Source organism: Cupressus sempervirens, chromosome 11 (assembly GCF_028749045.1).
Source record: "Cupressus sempervirens isolate cs-2001-9-10 chromosome 11, ASM2874904v1, whole genome shotgun sequence".
Lineage (NCBI taxonomy): Eukaryota > Viridiplantae > Streptophyta > Pinopsida > Cupressales > Cupressaceae > Cupressus > Cupressus sempervirens.
Window position 1 is genome coordinate 556,576,884 of NC_143128.1, and position 21,338 is coordinate 556,598,221.

At 34.5% G+C, this 21,338-nt stretch overlaps 1 protein-coding gene across 3 annotated transcripts; it reads right to left on the bottom strand.

The window, feature by feature from the left end:
* Positions 1–317: 317 nt before the first annotated feature.
* On the bottom strand, positions 318–12,899 carry LOC149530845 (uncharacterized). Of its 3 annotated transcripts, none has more exons than XR_016358502.1 (4): positions 12,442–12,857; positions 11,707–12,001; positions 11,467–11,524; positions 318–655 (listed from the first exon to the last, which is right to left on the bottom strand). XR_016358502.1 is itself a non-coding variant. In XM_089808949.1 (4 exons), the coding sequence occupies exon 4, from the start codon at positions 9,779–9,781 to the stop codon at positions 9,317–9,319; it is 465 nt and encodes a 154-aa protein (XP_089665075.1). In that variant the 5' UTR covers positions 9,782–11,367; positions 11,467–11,524; positions 11,707–12,001; positions 12,442–12,899; the 3' UTR covers positions 8,708–9,316. The 3 variants fall into 3 exon arrangements, 2 of the variants coding, with proteins under 2 accessions (XP_089665075.1, XP_089665076.1); XM_089808949.1 differs by lacking the exon at positions 318–655 and adding an exon at positions 8,708–11,367 and having other exon boundaries at positions 12,442–12,899; XM_089808950.1 differs by lacking the exon at positions 318–655 and adding an exon at positions 10,819–11,367 and having other exon boundaries at positions 12,442–12,871.
* Between the last annotated feature and the right edge of the window lie 8,439 nt (positions 12,900–21,338).

Genomic DNA, 21,338 nt, shown 5'->3' on the forward strand with positions numbered 1-21,338 from the left:
CACCATTACACAAATCTATTTACAATAAGATATAGACATCCTTTTAAATGATATATTACTCCTTCGGCATTTATATTATTTCTTTTAGACAAATGAACCCTGCACAATTCACATTTCACACCTAACATTAATAAATCTTTTAACATCAAAATCATCAAATGATGCATAAATAATGTGTATATTGACCTTCTCTACAAGTAAATAAAAACAAACTGCAGCAAAAAATAATCTTAAGAATGGAAATTACTATTTAAATTTGTTTACGGAGATCTGAAGCAAAAAGATTAAAAAAATCTTCTAAAACTCCACAGAATGTATAGTATGTAATCATATAGTCATATATGTTTCCCATAAAATGTTTGATTATGCTATGAGCTCTAAATAGTGCTTTAAAACCCATATTATAGATTCAAAGTTCAGCTCTAACTGCAAGATCTGAAAGTAGTAATAAAAGAGAAGAAATTGCTAGAATGATTATGAACAATCCCCCTACCACATGGTGGTCAAAGAATGAGAACTATTTTCAGAAATAGGTACCTAAATAAAATTTAGTTGAAAAATTAGTTTACATTATCCTCTTTAAAGTTACTACTTCCTCAATACAAATAGTCTACAAAATCTTCATTGGAGTTGTGCTTCTTTTCTCCTGCAATTTCTAGATTAAAAAATCACCAGCCACAAACAAAGGACAAGTAAATAATAGCAATAAAACCTTTATAAAGATACCATTAAAAACAAAAAATAAAAATGCAAAACAATCATATTAAGATAGAACTCAGAGACAAAATAAAAGGAGGTGGCATGGCCATGCCAAACAAAATTAAAATGGTAGAAAAGAAAGAAAAGGGAAAGCATAGAATAATGGATAAAGAAGCCAACAAAATAGAATGTTATCTAAATACAACTTTTTAAACATTCATTAAATAGCTTAAGTGAATCTGACTTCAATAACCAGTCTGTAAGATAAATGCAACCCAAGTTGACTTCAAAACAAAATCAAAATAAAATAATAGAAGTTTGCATTCATGATACTCCTTACCAGCTTCTTTTTGCTCACTTGAATAGAACTCAATAATACGAAGCCCAGCCTCTAAAAGGATTCTAAGTTCATATTACTTTTATTTCTGTTTCAGCAGGAACCTTATCACCCCTACAATTTTTTTTAAAAAATTACTCCAATTTTTTTTAAAAATCATGGACATATGTATGTGATGTTGAATATTCAAATTACAATTAAATAATTGGTATCATCTATGATTCTTGTGGGTTGCAAGGATTTAAATAAGGGAAAGAAACACCAAACTTATAATGAATTAGAAAGCCTACTTGAAAATGTAAAACTTTTGAAATCTTCCTATTTGATCTTCACATCAGGATGATAAACTTTGTGACAGTACTGGATAAAACCTTAATCTTCACATTTGGCTGTCATTCTCTACTTGTTACCCTTAAAGGGTCTCTTGTTGAAACACTTTGGGACCTTAGCCTATGAAATTTAAAATGAACTCAAATATGTTTTCAATATGCAGAGCCTTGACAAACGAATTGACTCAAAATATGCATTAAGGAACCATTCATTTACTACCTATCACATGCTAGAGCAGCATAACTAGTAAACAACATAATGTTTGGCATTTAATAGTGGCATTAACTCTGGACAGTGCGAAGTATAAAATTACACTAAATTATAGTACAGCAGTGAGGGATAGACTATGTAGTCCATACTCTTCCCACTGAGAGCAGTTTGAATCCAATGTAAAGCCTAGCCATTTTAAATTCTTTAATTTTGCACAAATTAAAGTAGCTGTAGAACTCAATGCACAAAATAAAACTAAAGAATGGCCATAACAAATAGAAATAAACAACAGTATAGAAGGAACAAAAATATAGACTGATGCATAAAGAAGCCAAGAAATTAGGAAATGCTGGAAACATACCTTTCTACAATTTTAGAGCAGCAGTATCAAGCTATGAACAAAACATCTTACAGTGAATTGTGAACAAGTATCCTTGATGAACAAGAGCACAATGCTGATAGTCCCAGTGATTACAGTCATCTGGTCAAATAAGAATAGATAAACTTTCTAGATGGTAGAAAACATTGATTTGACATTTCATTTAAAATTTGACAGAATTTTCAACATTGAAACTCCTTGAGTAAGAAGTCTACCATGCTCAGTTCAATAAACTTGCATGCCTTGGACAAGGTTATACATCTGTCATGATACGATGAAATCAAAGAGCGTAATCAAGACACTGAAAGGCTTGATTAATTAGGGTAAAGGATCACCGATAGGGTGATTAGACTTATGAAGTGCATCACGAAAGAAGTATGACAAAGGCTTTCAATGATCAAAAAGAGCATAGAAGACAGAGAAAAGACAGCAAGTCTCATTGTCAAACTTCTCTTTACAACTTATTCTTCTGAGTGAGCACCAAAATGACGAATATTGATATTACAAGAATGATTTGAAAACATTTTTAAATGAACCAGGACAGAGAACATGCTATGGGTCAACAAACTACAGGTAGAGGACCGAGACATAAATTAAAACAAACAAAATAATGGCCATCTGATTATAGTAATAAATAACAGTCCATAATAATCCAACAATCATAAAACAAACACAAGGGTTGGTGGAAAGAACAATAGAATCTAAAGCAATCAGAATCCTAGTATGTAATAGAGGTTTATGACGGTGAGCTAATTAACAAAGTAGAGATTCTAGAACAAGCATTAGCATTTTGACAAAGCCTAGGTCAAGAAGCCATAAATGACGAGCATAATTCAAGAGGATAAGAGGTCCATTACTTTGTAAGACATGGGGCAGTCGAAATGGTGAATGGTATTTATGATACAGACATAATATGATAATTGTATAAAGGCCCAAACACTGACAGAGGAAAAGATTTAGGAGCTAAATGACAAAAGTGTATTGTAGAGGAAAGATAATAGGATGGTGAATATAGAAATACCATGCACTATGAAGATTTTTTGGTGTTTAAAAGATAGAGATAACAGACCCAACAATATAGTGTAATTGACACAGGCCTAGTTAGGAATCATGTGAACAAGCTGAAAACATGGGAAAAAGATGTTATATTTAATCAGACCAGTGGCAGCTACTACTATTAGGGAATCTCCTACACCTTCATAGAGAATTTAATCATCTTCAGTTCACTTGTATTATGACCTAAAATTGGGATAGTTGGAAGCATACAGAGATGAATTGGTGAGTTGGAAGGTACATGAGAAGATATAGAATACAATTTGATCAACTCACCAGCTTTTGCAAATATCTAGAAACATCTTCACCTAGATAATGTAAGAGCAATCAACTACTTTCTTGCAATCTCCACTATGGATCAACATTTCAAGGAGCAGGGGACGACTTAGCTGAGTGCCTAGGTAATGCAGTATAATAGGGAATATAGCATACTGTTCGCATCTAAATATAAGCAACTAGGGAATGCTGTATAGTATTTTATTAAGGTGCATCAAGCAGATAATATTGTATAGTTATTTTCTTTCTACTATTACGCTATGCATTCTGAAATAAAGCATGCATGTCTTCCTTTTAAATTTTCTTCTTGGATTTTGCAGCAATTACAAATTGGTGGGTTAAAATGTGATTCATAAAGCAAACTTATTAGGTTCTTCAAAACAACAAAAAGAAATGCGTACTTACAGTTTATTTGGACTTTGTAATATCCTCCCCTGATTTGAACTTTGACTTGCAGAAATTTAACTTAAGGAATATTGTCAAACACTTTGTATGCAAACTCATAAAGCTGATTTCCTCAATAAATTGCTTTCCAATGAGTAGATTTACGAACAACTATGAAGTGACATTAAAATGCATAATACACATCATAACATTTTCACAAACACTTGGCACACATTCAATAGTATATGAAAAATCTGGAAACTCTTTCAATCTGCTAATAAAGGGTGATTTTTAAATGTAGATGTGCACTTACAGCTGCCTTAAAGGCTGCAACAACTATTCAGACTTGTATTCAACAATTATTATGCAAAATATCAAAATTTGATAGAAGAAACCTGGAATTAGTGGCCGTAGTATTTTGCAGATGTAGTCGGCCAGCCCTCCAAACTTCTAATCAGCCGGAAAAACAAGTAAACTTGATACCAACATTGTTCACGCCGTACTGTAGCAAAATACTGTTCATGCCGACTGTAGCAAAATACTGTTCATGCGGCACTATAGCAATAACTAACTTCAGATCTGCACCTCAAACCCTTGTAAATTTCTTTATGCAAACGCCCCAAATGAAACCCAGTGTATTTCCTGAAGTGAAAACACCCTTGATCCTCCTGACTGTGTCTTCCAATAGCGAAGAGAATGCTAGCAAAGAGGGATTCCGTCCTCCAAGCCCGATAATCAGATATCCAGCAACATAACATTAATCTTCATCCAAGCATACAAAAAAAAGCTCTTCCATTTCTTTTATAGTGTTCTCACAAGAGCTCAATCCTTCGTTTTCTCAATGTGGGATAAAACATAACTCCCTTTATGTACTTTATGTCTCCCTTTATGTACCTTATGTCTCCAATGTGTTATAAAAATAAAGGGAACTCTTTTAATTTAAATATTTCCCACAAACTATAGTCTATGCATTAATAAAGTTAAATATTTAAATTTAACTTTATAAAATGGCTTTATCAATGCATAACAAATCTTATCAATGATAAATAAGTTTTCCTGTCGATTTTAAACAATTACCATCGACATACCACTGTGACTGAATGTCCGGCCATGTCCAAGATGACTTACTATAAATAGTAAGTATGCCCAAAGTTGCCCCAGAACCCCTCAGAAAGACCTGCAACTGAAACTGTCTAGGCCAAATGGCCTCTAAGTCCCTTTAATGTCCTAGTTAGCCTACGGGACTGTGGGGAAATAGGCTAACGACAACATCATGCTATGAATGCTAGAAAGGGGACATTATAGTCCGCCCTTCCCAAAATTGCTTGTCCTCAAGCAATTTTAGCTCTGGATGTTGCAATATCTGCTCATTTTCCCAAGTAGCATCCTCGACAGGTAGGTTCCTCCACTTCACTAGATACTCCCTGATAGTCCTCCTGCGAAGCACCCTCTCCCTGGAGTCAAGTATGGCCTCAGGAACCAAGATAAGCTTTCCCTCATCATCAAGAGGTGGCAATACTACTGAAGGCACCACATTGTGACCCAATGCCTTCTTAAGGCGTGACACATAGAACACATTATGCACTTTACTGTCTGCAGGCAACTCCAACTCATAAGCTACTTCGCCCACTCTCTTGATTACTTTGAACGGTCCATAGTAGCGTGGTTTCAATTTCAATGCTCCACTCTTCTTGAGAGAGGACTGTCTATACGGCTGTAACATGAGGTACACCATATCTCCCACCTCAAAAGACCTCTCAACCTTGTGCTGATCAGCATATTGCTTCTGCTGATTTTGTGCTTTTTGCAAATTTTCCTTCAAGGATCGCATAATGTCCTGGCACTCCTGCAAAGTATCCTTGGCCTTAGGCACTTTGCTGTCCCCAAATAACAAATCCAAAAAATTAGGAGCATCATACCCGTACAGTGCCATAAAATGGGACATTTGAATAGACATATGGAAAGAGGTATTATAGTAGTACTCCCCTAGATGTAGCTACTTCACCCAAGCCTTCTGCTCTCCTGCAATGTAGTTTCAAAGGTACCCCTCAACCCATTTGTTCACTATCTCTGTCTGCCCATCAGTTTGGGGGTGGTAGCTGGTACTCGGAGTGAGCTCTGTTCCACATAACCTGAACAACTCCTGCCAAAAGTGGTTCATAAATCTGCTGTCTCTGTCACTGACTATGCTCTGTGGTATCCCATGTAGTCTGAATACCTCTCGAAAAAATAGTTTTGTTGTTTGTGCTGCTGAATATGTAGACGAAATTGCAAAGAAATGTGCAAATTTCGTCAATCTATCTACCACAACAAAGATACAATCCCAACCCTGTGCCTTGGGGAGGCCTGTGATAAAATCCATGGAAATGCTATCCCACTTCTTCTCTGGTATGGGTAGGGGCTGTAGTAAACCACCCGAAAAAGAATGTTCCTGTTTGTTCTGCTGACACACAGGGCATTCCCTCACAAACTGAAGCACCTCTGATTTGAGTCCTTTCCAAGTGAAGCGCTCTCTCACCTGCCGATATGTCTTAAAGAATCCGGGATGTCCTGCCATTGGTGAATCATGAAATGCCCTCAAAATCTTCTGCTTCATAGCAGACCCGGGTACTAAATAAATCCTTTCCTTGTAGATGATCAGATCACTTACGACAGTGTATCGACTATCTTGAATAGCTCCCTCAATAATGCTAGATGCCCAACTATCCTTAGCATATTTTGCCAAGATCATCTCTCTCCAATCATCCATGACTATCCCAACAGCAAGCAAATGAGGCCTTCTAGATAAAGCATCTGCAACAATATTTTTTTTCCCTTTGACATAGGCTATGCCGAAATCATAGGCCTGTAATTTACTCACCCATTTCTGTTGCCTGTCATTAAGGTCCTTCTGTCCAAGGAAATGTTTCAAGCTATTATGATTTGTTTTTACTGTGAACCGGCTTCCCACTAAGTACTGCCTGAACTTAGCTAGCGCGTGCATGATTGCTAGCATCTCTTTGTCGTAGATGCTATAGGTTCTCTCCACACCTCGTAATTTTTTACTCTCATATGTGATGGGATGTTTGTCTTGCATGAGAACAACTCCTATGCCCTCTCCCGAAGCATCACACTGCAACTCAAAGGGCCTGGTGAAATCTGGAATGGCTAAAACAGGACATATACTCATCAGCTCCTTAAACCTGTCAAAACAATCCTGAGCCCTCTCTGACCACTTGAAACTATCTTTCCGTGTCAAATCTGTAAGTGGTGCTGCTATCTGTGAAAATCCCTTCACAAATCTGCGGTAGAACCCACAAAGCCCGAGAAATCCCTTGAGTTGTGAAGTGTTCCTCGGTGGTGGCCAATCCAGAATGGCCCTAATCTTGTCTGGGTCAACCCGAACACTTCCTGCACTAATAATATGCCCTAGATAGAGCAACTCTGTCATCCCAAACTCACATTTACTCATCTTGGCATATAATGACTCCCTCTCTAGAATACTGAGCACTGTATCAATATGCTTCAAATGTTCCTCCCAAGTACGGCTGTATATCAGTATATCATCAAAAAATATCAACACAAACTTCCTCAACTGATTTCTGAACACTCTATTCATACAGGACTGGAAAGTGGCAGGGGCATTTGTCAACCCAAAGGGCATGACTAAGAACTCAAAATGTCCATAGTGGCATCTAAAAGTTGTCTTCTCCACATCCACCTCTCTAACCCGTATCTGATGGTAGCCGGATCTCAAATCAATCTTGGAGAAGTAGCATGCACCATGCAATTCATCAATAAGCTCATCGATGCGCGGGATAGGGTATCGGTTCTTGATTGTCTTCTTGTTTAGCTCCCTATAATCAATGCACATCCTCATTGTACCATCCTTCTTCTTCACCAATACTACTGACGAAGCGAAAGGACTTTTGCTTGGCCGTATGTGCCCCATGTCAATCAACTCCTTAATTGCCTTTTCTATTTCATCCTTATATCTCTTCGGATGGCGGTAAGGTGTGATGATAACTGGCTTAGCCCCTTCCTCTAATTCAATAACATGCTCGATTCCCCTATCCGGGGGTCTCCTTGGAGGTATCTCACCAAACACCTTAGTATGTTTGGTTATTATTTTTTGTACATAAGGTGGATACTCTAGTTTATGCTGCTCTGTCATCTCAGGCATTACTCTAAACTCTGCTGCCCACTGCACCTGATCATGTTTAAAGAAACTCTGCATCCGCTTGAGTGACACCACTCGAAGTCTCCCATCTGACAAACCTCTGAGCACTATCTTTCTCAAAGTTAAATGTAAACTCTACCAGAGACTTCATCCAGTTCATCCCAAGCACCATATCTTGATCATCAATGTTGACCACAAAGAAATCTCCTGTCATGACCATACGAAGCTGCAAGTTGGAGATTTTCTTGGTACATTCAATTTTGAAGCCATCGGCAACCATCACCTTAAATCCCCTATGCTCCTCTGTATGTAGCCCTCTGCGTGTCACAAACTTCTCATCAATGAAGTTATGTGTCGCCCCTGTATCAATGAGTGCCACAACTCTCTGTCCATCCAAGGTTCCCCTAACTCTGAAAGTGACGGCCTCCTGTATACTTGACAACTGAGCTATCGTGCTATCACCGTGTGCTTCCTCCTGTGAAGAACTATCATCATCTCCATCTGATTCAGATGACTGCTCTGAATCTCCATCTACTGACTCTTTGGCTGAAAAGTACTCCATCTGCTTAGCTTTTGCTTTCAATGGACACTTATGTGACAAATCCCAAGGCTCCCTGCAATGAAAACAAAACTTCTTCTTCCTGAGATCATTAAGTGTCTCATTGTCCAACCTCTTACTTTCCTCCTTAGCTGGCTGAACCTCTTTATGAAAAGGTTTCTTGTCCTTATCTTTCCTTGAAGGGAAACTCTTTGCCTGGAATTTATTTTTTGAAGATGAAGAGGAATCCATGTCACGAGCTTTCTTAATGGCTTCCTGCAAAGTGGGAGGGTTTAGAGCTTTAATCCACCCTCTCAACGGATCAGCTAACCCATCCATAAATAGAACTAGTATCCTTCGTTCAGATACATCTGTTACTAACACTGCAAGTTTCTGAAACTCTGAAATGTATGTTTCCAATGATCCCCACTGTTTAAGCTGAGCTAACTCCTTGAAATGGAGTTATGGATCCTTCCTATCAAAACGTTCAATCAGCCTCTCTGTAAACTCCACATATGAGGTAATGCGTGCATGTCCCATAGTGACCATACCATGATGCCACCACTTGTGTGCTAACCCATCCAGATGAATTGCTGCATACTTAATAGCTTCTTCCTTAGGCATAGGGTTCAATTGAAAGTATGTGTCAAGCTTTTGAACCCAAGCTCTTGCTGTAGACTTTCCTGAGCCATCATATTATGGTAACTCAAGTCTTTCTACTTTCTTCCGTAGCTCATAGCTCTGGTTCCTGTCATGTCCACGTGGCATATGTTTCATCCGCACATCCATATACTCCCTAAAGGTAATTGCAGCAGTAAAATTTGGCCCTCCGGCTTCCTAATCTCTCCTCAACTGGTCCTGTATATCAGTAATCTGGGGCTCTGGTACGAGCTACTCTGGAGCTCTAGGAGGAAATGTAGGAATCATGGGCCTTGAACTCACTGTCCTAGCTCACTGGGGTGCATGACCGAAATTGTTCCCAACTTGTTCATCTCCATTATGTGTCCCATCCTGATCATTTCCATTCTGATTGTTACCATTCTGATTATTTCCTCCACCCATGTTAGCATTCAACCCCATTTGACGAGCCATCATCTGCATCATAAGATCCAATCTCTGATTCTGTTCTTGTGCCCTTTGTTCTGCTACTCGCTGACCCTGTACCAAGGTCTCTAATAACTGTAAGAATCTTTCCTCTCCAGGCTCTGGACCGACATTCCCGCCTCCACCTAATCTTGTATTCCTGTCATCTCGATCACCCATATTGCTGTCTTGATCAAAGAATACCTCCGTTGTGTCTGTATGACTGGATTCTATACCCCCCTGTATGGATGAACTAGACTGTTTGCTTTGCAGGTCTGAACTCCTACTTTGTCTTGCTCTAGTATTGCGGAAATTATAAGGCCCCTGTCGCATGCTCAAACATAAATGCTCTGATTTTAGTGTTTTGACATTTCATCAAACACCTTCCCCTCTATCCGCCAGTTCCAAATTTCCTATAAGACCTCCACAGGATGGCAGGACTTATAGCTCTGATACCACTGTAATATCCTCCCCTGATTTGAACTTTGACTTGCAGAAATTTAACTTAAGGAATATTGTCAAACACTTTGTATGCAAACTCATAAAGCTGATTTCCTCAATAAATTGCTTTCCAATGAGTAGATTTACGAACAACTATGAAGTGACATTAAAATGCATAATACACATCATAACATTTTCACAAACACTTGGCACACATTCAATAGTATATGAAAAATCTGGAAACTCTTTCAATCTGCTAATAAAGGGTGATTTTTAAATGTAGATGTGCACTTACAGCTGCCTTAAAGGCTGCAACAACTATTCAGACTTGTATTCAACAATTATTATGCAAAATATCAAAATTTGATAGAAGAAACCTGGAATTAGTGGCCGTAGTATTTTGCAGATGTAGTCGGCCAACCCTCCAAACTTCTAATCAGCCGGAAAAACAAGTAAACTTGATATCAACACTGTTCACGCCGTACTGTAGCAAAATACTGTTCATGCCGACTGTAGCAAAATACTGTTCATGCGGCACTATAGCAATAACTAACTTCAGATCTGCACCTAAAACCCTTGTAAATTTCTTTATGCAAACGCCCCAAATGAAACCCAGTGTGTTTCCTGAAGTGAAAACACCCTTGATCCTCCTGACTGTGTCTTCCAACAGCGAAGAGAATGCTAGCAAAGAGGGATTCCGTCCTCCAAGCCCGATAATCAGATATCCAGCAACATAACATTAATCTTCATTCAAGCATACAAAAAAAAAAATCTTCCATTTCTTTTATAGTGTTCTCACAAGAGCTCAATCCTTCGTTTTCTCAATGTGGGATAAAACATAACTCCCTTTATGTACCTTATGTCTTCAATGTGTTATAAAAATAAAGGGAACTCTTTTAATTTAAATATTTTCCACAAACTATGGTCTATGCATTAATAAAGTTAAATATTTAAATTTCACTTTATAAAATGACTTTATCAATGCATAACAAATCTTATCAGTGATAAATAAGTTTTCCTGTCGATTTTAAACAATTACCATCGACAAACCACTGTGACTGAATGTCCGGCCATGTCCAAGATGACTTACTATAAATAGTAAGTATGCCCAAAGTTGCCCCAGAACCCCTCAGAAAGACCTGCAACTGAAACTGTCTAGGCCAAATGGCCTCTAAGCCCCTTTAATGTCCTAGTTAGCCTACGGGACTGTGGGGAAATAGGCTAACGACAACATCATGCTATGAATGCTAGAAAAGGGACATTACAGACTTCAGATAAACAGACTTTTATAGCGTCTGCTAGTTGCGTCGCTTTTTCCCCATCATATTCCTTGTCTCTAATACTGCTGCAGTAAGAACAAACATACTGAAGATTCGGTTCAAATTAAAATATCTGCACAAGACCACCCAACAATCTCTGCACAGTCGATGTAAGTTGTCTTTGTATAGTCAATGTAATTTACCTTCGAGATTTCCAGACTTTGCACACATACACAACACAAATTTGTCAAAATTCAGCATTGAAATGCTCTGTTTTTAAAAATCTGAATTGCAAATCAAGCAGGAAATTCAACATACCTGTCCTTCCATTTCTGTAAAAATCGTTTAAGGGATATCCTTTTCGCCATCGGAAGACCTACATAACAAAATTAATCCGTCATCAATGTACTGATTTATAATTGTTTACATTCTAAATTGTCACAGATCTTCCTTATCTTTAATACTGCTGGAGTGAGAACAAAAATTAAACTGTCGTTAATGTACTGATCTATAATTGTTCACATTCTAAATTGTCACAAATTTGGGCAGAAATCTTACTGAAATTCAATCTTTCAACAGCGTGGCTTTGCCTTAGATTAATTGTCACAGCTTCAGACATTTCAATACGTAAATCCACCAAAGCCCATTGGCTTTTGTCCTGTTGACCACTGGATTGAAACCCTAGCTAACACTGCGGAAATAGATCGAGGGTTTTAATTCCTTTGCAAGCCCCAATCTGATCTTCTCTCTGAAAATTTTCAGAATCTGATTGAAACCCTAGCTGACGCTCAAACATCTGTGTGAGATCAGTTGCTGGATAACTTTCATTTAAACCCCAGGCATGGCTGTGTTGCTGCGTACATTTAAACCCCAAACAATATCATTATTAAATGAACGAATTCTTTATAAATTGTATAAAAAAAATCTGTAGAATCTACAAAGATAACTTAAATTGACTGTGCAAAGATTGTAAGAACAATTCGAATTAAAATGAATTTCGTGCAGACTAAAAATGAAAAAGATCACTAAAATTGTTTAGATATTGAGAACTACTAGCAACTAAAACCAAAACTGTGCCTAAAGTTTTCTCCAGAAATATATAGAAAAATAACTTTAGTATTACAATTTTCCTGAAATTTACAATTAAATGGCACAAAGCATTTGTAATATCCAAAACAGAGTTAAGATACAAAAATCCAAACCACAAGATGCCTTGCTCCTCCCCAGAAAAAATTACCACAATCAGATTGCAGGGTACCTCAGATATCTCACTAACTAATTTGGAATACGCACCAGTCAATGCGGATGAACTCGAGTATTTCTCCAGATTCTCCAAATAAAATGCCCTTGTCTTCAAATTACAGAGGAAATCTTGAAGCCCTCGTTTGCTGGAGAAGGCTTCAAAAATTTGCAACACAAGTCTGTCTGGAGTTGCTACGGTACAATTCTTCGATTCTTCCATTAATTTCAGCAATCTTACATTCTTCCTTCCTTTGTTAGCTCCCATTCATCAATCCGTCCATTCTTCTATTCATATATAGCAGCAGCAATGAAACCCTTCTTATACAACAGCCGTATGCCTTTTCTCAACGGTAGGAAGATTTAATTTGCAATTTCAGGTTTTATGCTTTTTCTCAACGTTAGGAAGATTTAATTTGCAATTTCAGCCTTACGCTTTTTCTCAACGCAAGAAGACTAGATTTAGTGTGTTTTTTTCACCGACCAATGTTTAAATTTAGTGTATGCTTTGATTATTTTCCCCGGCCAATGTTCAAACAAATTGTGCTTTACAAATATGTTTTTGTTTTGTTTTTATGTAAAAACATGTTTAAATTAGCGTATGTTTTTTAAGTTTAAAAAAAAAAAAAATAGTAAATTTAATATGAATATGTTGAGTTCTTAAAATTATAAATTATGGTTAATTGAGTTGAAATTTTAAAGGTCTATTTTTTTGCATTTAAATCAAGCGCTTCAAAATTGTATCAATAGTTTTCTTTGGATGTTCTATTTCTAAATGTGTTATAGACAGTTTTACATTGTACTTTTATCAAATAAATTACAAATGCTTTTAGACTAATAATTACACTTTATTGAAGTTATTGTATGTTAAGTTTAGAGCACAATCAAAATTGACCTTTATAATTTATTAAATAGTTCATTAGCTTGTTTGTGTCATTTAACATTTATTAAGTTTTAATTCAAAAAGAAATATATATAATTTTAAAATTGTTTGCTTCCTCTTTAGTAAATCTTTTGACTCTCCATTACATTAAACCCAAATCTATGATAGTTTAGGTTCTATGATACAAAACAATGTAATGTCCCCTCTTCGGTATTTCCATAAGTCTTGCCCTAAAATCATAATTTTCATTTAAATTAAATATTTAAGATAGTTAAGGATATGGCTTTATCAATTAAAATATCATTTGATAAGATTAATTTTAGTTCAGGTCTTGCAATCATATTAAACAATAGTTTATGAGTGGGTATAATTCATAAATCCAAGTATTTCTCTTAGTGTTAATAATCACACATGATATGAGTAACAAAGATGTATAATCATCACAATTAATTAGATAAATCATGTTCCACACACACACACACACACACACTTATATTCCATTTGCAATACGCTTGCAATGAGGGAGAATGATAGGTTGGCCCAAACTAATCCTCACACTAAGCTCAAGAGTGGATTATACACCCCCTTGGTCCCAAGTGGTAGGGACATTGGACATCCATCATGGGGAGATCTACCGAGTGGGATGCTCATCTTTGTCCTCCATATTCATGTCTTTGTATTCATCCTTTTTACAACTATGATTTCTCCAATAATAAACCAATGTAGAGATTGGAAAGGGAATCATAATAAGGTTCCTAGAAATCCTCATATCAAAGCCCAAGAGAAAACTTTATAACCCTTTTAATTATTTTCTATATGACTATTATATTCTCCCTAATTGATCCTTTGGATCATCCTTAAATGAAACCTTCCCATCTTTATATCTTTCACTATGAGGGATAAATCGCATCTTTTCATCATGCCTACCCCTTGTAAAAGTAATATTATTTCACAATTGTCGTCATCTTTTAGAGCACAACTATTCATTGTTTCTTTCCTTTGAAAAAATTGAAGTCTTTCACAATTACCACCATTTGAAAGAATACAAGCCTTCATAACTTTTACCTTTGAAGAGATTAGTTCCTTCTTTTCTTCTCTATTATTCTTTCTTGATTCACACTTTTCTCCTTTTTCTTCTTTTTTCTTTCCTTGCTTTCAAATGAGGTCATCTTTTCCCTTTTATATATCATGTTTGGTGGAATCAAAACTTTTCATTCTATGTGTTTAGACCATTCATTAAATTTAACTAAATGTTAATTGTATTATAATCTAATTTTATACTTTTGTACTACTGTTAAGTTAATATAATTATTTTTATAAAATCCTATTTTAAATAGGGGACATTGCAAACAACATTCTACAAAACAAGTCACTTTAAGGAAAGAATATGAAAATAACTCTTGCAACTTTAAAAAACTTAATTATTATTTTTTTAATACATTTAACATGCACATTCACCACAAATCAATACTCCATTTAGTCATATAATATACAAATATTTTTTCTATTATTCTTCAACTATGAAAGGAAATTAATCTAGATATCCTACTCAACTACCTAAGATTGTGCTTTGCTTTAATAGGAAGATTAGTATATAGATGATTATTGATGGCAGTGAGTTTCATTTTCCATATTTTGATATTTTGTGAAGGATTAAAAGAGATAAATACATAATAAAACTACTTATATCCTCTAATAGAATAAACTTGTACAAATAATAAAAATTATGTTGATGGAAAACATAGGAGTATTGTAGTGCCTGCCCCTAGGTCGCATTTTGTTATCATTACCAAACTCTTTTAGGTCAATTATATATTGATGATTGATGGCATTATTTTGAGACTATCAGATATTGTGTTATAGATTTAGTTGATATATGTGATGAGATTACTTAGACTCTACATTTCATGGATGCATGATGATTATTACATTGCTTTTAGTTATTGATGATGATTAGATTAGATCGTTTATTATCACATGTGTTTTCTTATGGATACTTACCCCATACTTGCATGTGTATGGTGTGTGTGTTTGTTCTTTTATTGTATGGCGTTTCTAATGTGGTTAAGGAAGGGAGTCGTAGTCACCTGCTAGTCGGGATCTACATGATGCACCACTTCCTGCCATTGCCTGTTTAGCTTAACATATATATATATATATATATGTACATGCATGGATTTTATGCAGGTTGCAGGTACCGAGTATCGACTTCCCTAAATTGCTAGGATGAGCGTACCCTATCGCACTATCTCAAAAGTAAGAGAGGGGAGATAAATTCTCAAGTCCAAATCCTAAGCCCTTAAACCATTTGTCCAAGAAAGGTAGGACAAGTATTCGAGATATTTTACCTTTCGAATATGTCAGATGACATAATTCGTGATTTTAACCCTTTAGACTGATTTTGCATGGACTGTTCTTGTCATGAACCCTAATTAATGTATTCTTTCTTCCTAAAAACATATACTTATTATTTCAGTTAATATCTTAACTACATTTTTGATAGCACTATTGTTAAACCATATCTACCAATAGCATTAAAAAAAAATGATAATATTAATAAATTAATAACATTAATATCATATTAAACTGAACAAGAGGTGTTGATCATTCTATTAGTTATATTACCAAATATAATTATAATTACTTTATTTATTATACCCTAATCCATTAACTACTACAAATACTTTCTAATTAAATACTCTTATGTATAATGTTACAATATCCTTACCATAAATTATTAATCCTTTCAAATGAATAAAATAACTTAGATACTATGCTTAAACAATAAATGTACATAAAATTAATTAATAAACATAACATAAGAAAAGATTAAGCATATAATAGGGCGCAACCCTTCACTTGTGTCTACCCTAAGTTATCTTTAGGGTTAGGGCTAATCCAAAGGAAGAAAAAATACGAATGAAGGGATCACATCAAGTGGCATAATCAATATTTCACATTCAGAGAAGAAGGAATTATATATAAAAACCAACGTTGAATACGTAATAAGAATATTCCCATTCTGTGAATGGACATGGGATATATATAATTACTTCAAGACATCACGTTGTAATCTGATTTGCAAGACCACGCTGACAGGGCAATACATCTGCAATCCAGATACAGGTACTATCACAATTTCCTCCTGTATGTTTCAAATAGCCGATTGTCAAATGTTTGAAGGTATTGGAATAAATTTTAGTTGTGCCTTATCACAATAACGTTAATGAATACAATGTTATTAAGGGGGGTTACGAAATACGTAATTCCTGTCTCATGCCCCAACACAAAATGGTTGGGCTTTTGCATGAAAGGATTATTACGTACTCACAATATTATTACATTATGAATTCATAAGTGTTATCACATGCATATTAAAATGGATATTATAAATAAAAAGAAGTACTAAATGTTATTAAAACATTTGCAATACTTGTTCAGATTATCATATTTTACATTTTATATATATATATATATATATATATATATATATATATATATATATATATATATATATATATATGTGCATGATAGTCAAAGTTCAAATGGATATTGATACATAAAGTAATAATAAATATTGTATCAAAGGATATTAATACAATAAACTTATATGTATAGAAATTTGAATAACATCAAGATATATTTTGAATTATAGTGTAGAAGTCTGTACTTCACCCGAATTATGAAATCCTGAGATAGGGAGTTGGTGGGGGGAAAGGCGGAGTAATTTCGAGGACTTGTCGGATATGCTTGGACCTTGTTTCACATGCCCTCTACACCGTCATTCTACTATCTTGGAATGATCATAATCAAAATGAAAGATGACCTAACACTATGAGGAAAAATATTCCTTGAAAATCAATAAATTAATGATAATGCTCAACTCCTCGCATAACTAATAGAAGGAAGAATCTTAGGTTGTTTGTTTTAAAAATTGATGATTTCCTAATTTATACCTAAATTGAATATCAAGTTAAAATTTTGAAAAAGGGGTCATTACAATTGGTATCAGAGCCTGATCTTCCCATCCTGAAAATATAGTAAATGATAAGAGGAGCAAAAATGAGTGAGCAATTATCTAATGAAATTAGAAATGTTATGGAACAAACCAACCAAACCTTAGTAGAGCAAATAGAAAGATCAAATGAAGCCCTTCTTCAAGCTCTACAAAACATGGGAAATTCCATAAACAATCTTAAAAATAATAATTCTGGTGGAAGGGACATAAGTTCAAACCATTCAGCAAATAATGGAGCTTCACCACCTCAAGTACCCAAATGTACTTTCTTACCCAAGGAAGGCCCCTCAATAGAAGAAGAGGGACATACAACCAATATTTCTATTGAGAATGCCAGAGCTTATGCTAACCTTGAACCATAAATTAGAGAATTAATCACATTTAGGGAATTTTGTGAAGCCAACAAACATGAAATGCATAGGAGAGGAAGGATTCTACAAAATCAAGACTTTAGAAGTAAAGTAAATAAAGTGACACTTCCAAATTTTGATGGGTCAGAAAAAGTTCACTGCACGTGCCTGGTTACAAAAATTAAACACCTATCTGACCCTTAGTCCAATGACAGAAGGAGATGCACTTCAATTTGCAATCCTCCACCTAGAAGGAACAACACATGATTGGTGGCATCATGGTCTTATTACTCAGGGGCACCAAAACATTACTTCCTATGAAGAATTTTCTCAAAAACTCATTAAGAGATTTGATAGGAAGCATCCTCAAGAAAACTTTAAGAAACTAACTCAAATCAAAAAGCAAGGAATAGTAGAGGACTATATTAAGAAATTTCAAAAGATCTCGGTCCAAGTCACAGGAGTAGATGACGAACACTCTACCTACTTATTCATAGAAGGATTAAAAGATTCATTAAAGGGTCTAGTAAGTGCCCTAAAACCTTCATCCTTAGATGATGCTTTTGAAATAGCACTAAGATTGGAAGTCTCAACCACAAACAACAAATCATGGAATAAGTCCAATACAAAATATCACAAAGAAGATAAATCATACAAAAAGTTCATTCCTACGAAGGATCAAGAAGAACTAAAGAAGAAAAAATTATGCTTTAAATGCCAAAAGCCATGGGAACCAGGCCATAACTGCAGCCGAAAAAGAAACACTTGTCACCATTATGGAATAGACTAGGCACCCACACATAGATGTGAAAAAAGAGGCTGCATCCAAAGAATGGAAGAAGACCTTGAAGAAGAAAAGGTCAACAAAAAGGCAAAATGTGACAAAGGCAATGAAGAAGAGACAAAGGGAGAAGAATATGGAGTTAATCATATATAATACTCTTAAAATTAAAATTAATATTATGTAAGAATGAATAAAACTTAATGATTATTATGAATACCTATTACGAATAACTCTTAATATTATGATAGAAAATGATCATAGAAATAATTTTCAATGTCATTATTACTATAACTCAGAAGGAAAAATTATTTCCAAATGAAGGAGATAGGACAAAATATAAATTATTGATTTGTAAAAGATTAAATGAAAAATTCTATAACAAATGATTTAATGTCTTGACAATGGGGATATTACAATTGCACATCAAGAAACTATTAGTGTCCTTTTCAATCTATCGAATCCACTTTCTTAACATGAACAATGTATGTTTCCATTGCTTTTACAGTGAACTAAATCATTGCCCTCAAGCCATCCTAATAGAAAAAATGCTCCCCTATTTGAGCTTGGTACTTTCAAACTATTGAGTTGAACAAATTGAGAGTGGGAAATAAATAAATAAATATATGAAATATCATGTGGAAGCTATGGAATAGAAGGTATTATAAAGTGAAGAAAATTAGAATGATCAAATTTTCTATTTCAATTGAGTATATACAAACCTTTGCATGGAAACAAGTGCTTTTTATACCTAACCCTCATCACATAATCAAAAGGGTGTATAAATAGGAGGACAAAATCCTCTCAACACTCACCATTCTAGTTATTTTGCATATAGAGGAGATCAAGCTTAATTGGGAGCAAACTTTTAACAAGTGAAGCTAGACATTTGCAGCAACAAAGTACAAATTCGAAACATAAATGCGAAAGCCTTGCCAAAAATTACTCAAAGACTTTCAATATATAGCATGGTAATAAGATAGAAAGAGCACATAATTGGTACAAGCTACAAACATTGTATTAATCTTTGAGCTCACAAGCTCCTATGCAGCAATGAAAGGTGCACCAACATCAACATGATAAAGTCTACAAGAGAAGGAAAAATTGACAGATATACGGTTACATATTTTGCACAATGGAGCCTTCTTTGTTTTAATTCATAAGCTATGATTGATTGAAATATTTAAAAGAGTTTCATATTTGATAGAACTTTTACAAGTTATGCTGAAAGTATATATGAGGCCAATCTTAAATAAGTTAAAAGTGCATGTAATATATAGATAAATTCGTATTCAATTATAAATATCAATGATGCAGCTCAATTTCCATAGAAGTAACCATGTTATGCCATTCAAAAAGCACGAAGAGTTGAGTGTGGTATATACACATCAGCTACAAATCCAAAATTAGTGTAATGGAGCCAGTGTTCAGCCCAACAACGATATGAAAAAAGTAATTTTAAAAGCAGAAAACTAGATGACTAGATATAGGTCATGAAAGATCCATAAATGAAGTACAGTTGCAGTAACAAGCTATTTTGAATGATTATACATTTGAAAGTAAACAACCACATGAAGCTAGTGGGTACAATACATAGAATCTCAACGTGCCTATTCTGAAAGGGTTAAAGCGATTAAGTTAGAAAATATGGTGAAACAATGCAATAATTAGACTAAAGGATTAAATTCAAAATAATTTTTTTTAGACATGCAAATAAAATCCATAGAGAAATTTTCTTCAAGGGTTTCAACTATCATAGAGTTACAAATAAATAAATCTACTATGAACTAGATGCTTTCATTTTATTTTATTTTTTTATTTTTAATTTTTTTATGAACTAAGAATATTTAGTAGAGCGGCTCTATACAAAATGGTTAAAAGATATAAGATAGAGATTATTGGGATGATACAGTTTTTTTGAACATACTGTGGCTTTGAGATTAAAATCTATGCACTGTGTATGGACAATAAATACCTTTTAGCAGCAAACAAGATTAATAACAAAAATATTCCCAACAATAGCGTATGATAATGACAAGCAGGTTTTTGCCAAACTTTAATCAGTGAGAGCCATAATATGCTATAGCAGTGATAAGGGTTTCAAACGGTTTGGACAGAATTTATGATTGGGAAGCTAAAATAATATTGGTCAAATGATTATTGAAATCAGATTTTTTATGTTGCTGCAATATATATCATTGAGTATATCGCAGCAATATGTTATCTGAGAATGATTTTCAGAAAGTGTGAGGAATATTAGAGAGATAAGAATATAAGTGAAAGACGTGAAAATGTGTAAGAGAAATCTCATGTGAGGATTATAGTGAGTTTTATATATACCTTTCAATAAGTATGAAAGACATGTTATGAGACACTAAAACAATTAATAAGTAGTATATGCTATGTACATAACATATTAAGATATTAAGATATGTAGACAATATAAGATAGACACCCACCTACACGTACACATACATGAGATAATCAATATAATATGAGAGTAAGATCATTCAAGAGATATTGTATATTATATTAATATATTAATTTGAGATTATATATATATATATTATATTGATATTGATATTGATATTGATATATATCAAATAAGAGATATGATATAATATCAGTTAGAAGATCAATATATATTTTTCAAGAGAGAAGAAGTCATTTCTCACTCAACATTGCTTGGGAACAAGCAAATTCAAAAAGGGGGGACTGTCATGAACCCTAATTAATGTATTCTTTCTTCCTAAAAACATATACTTATTATTTCAGTTAATATCTTAACTACATTTTTGATAGCACTATTGCTGAACCATATCTACAATAGCATTAAAAAAATCATGATAATATTAATAAATTAATAACATTAATATCATATTAAACTAAACAAGAGGTGTTAATCATTCTATTAGTTAT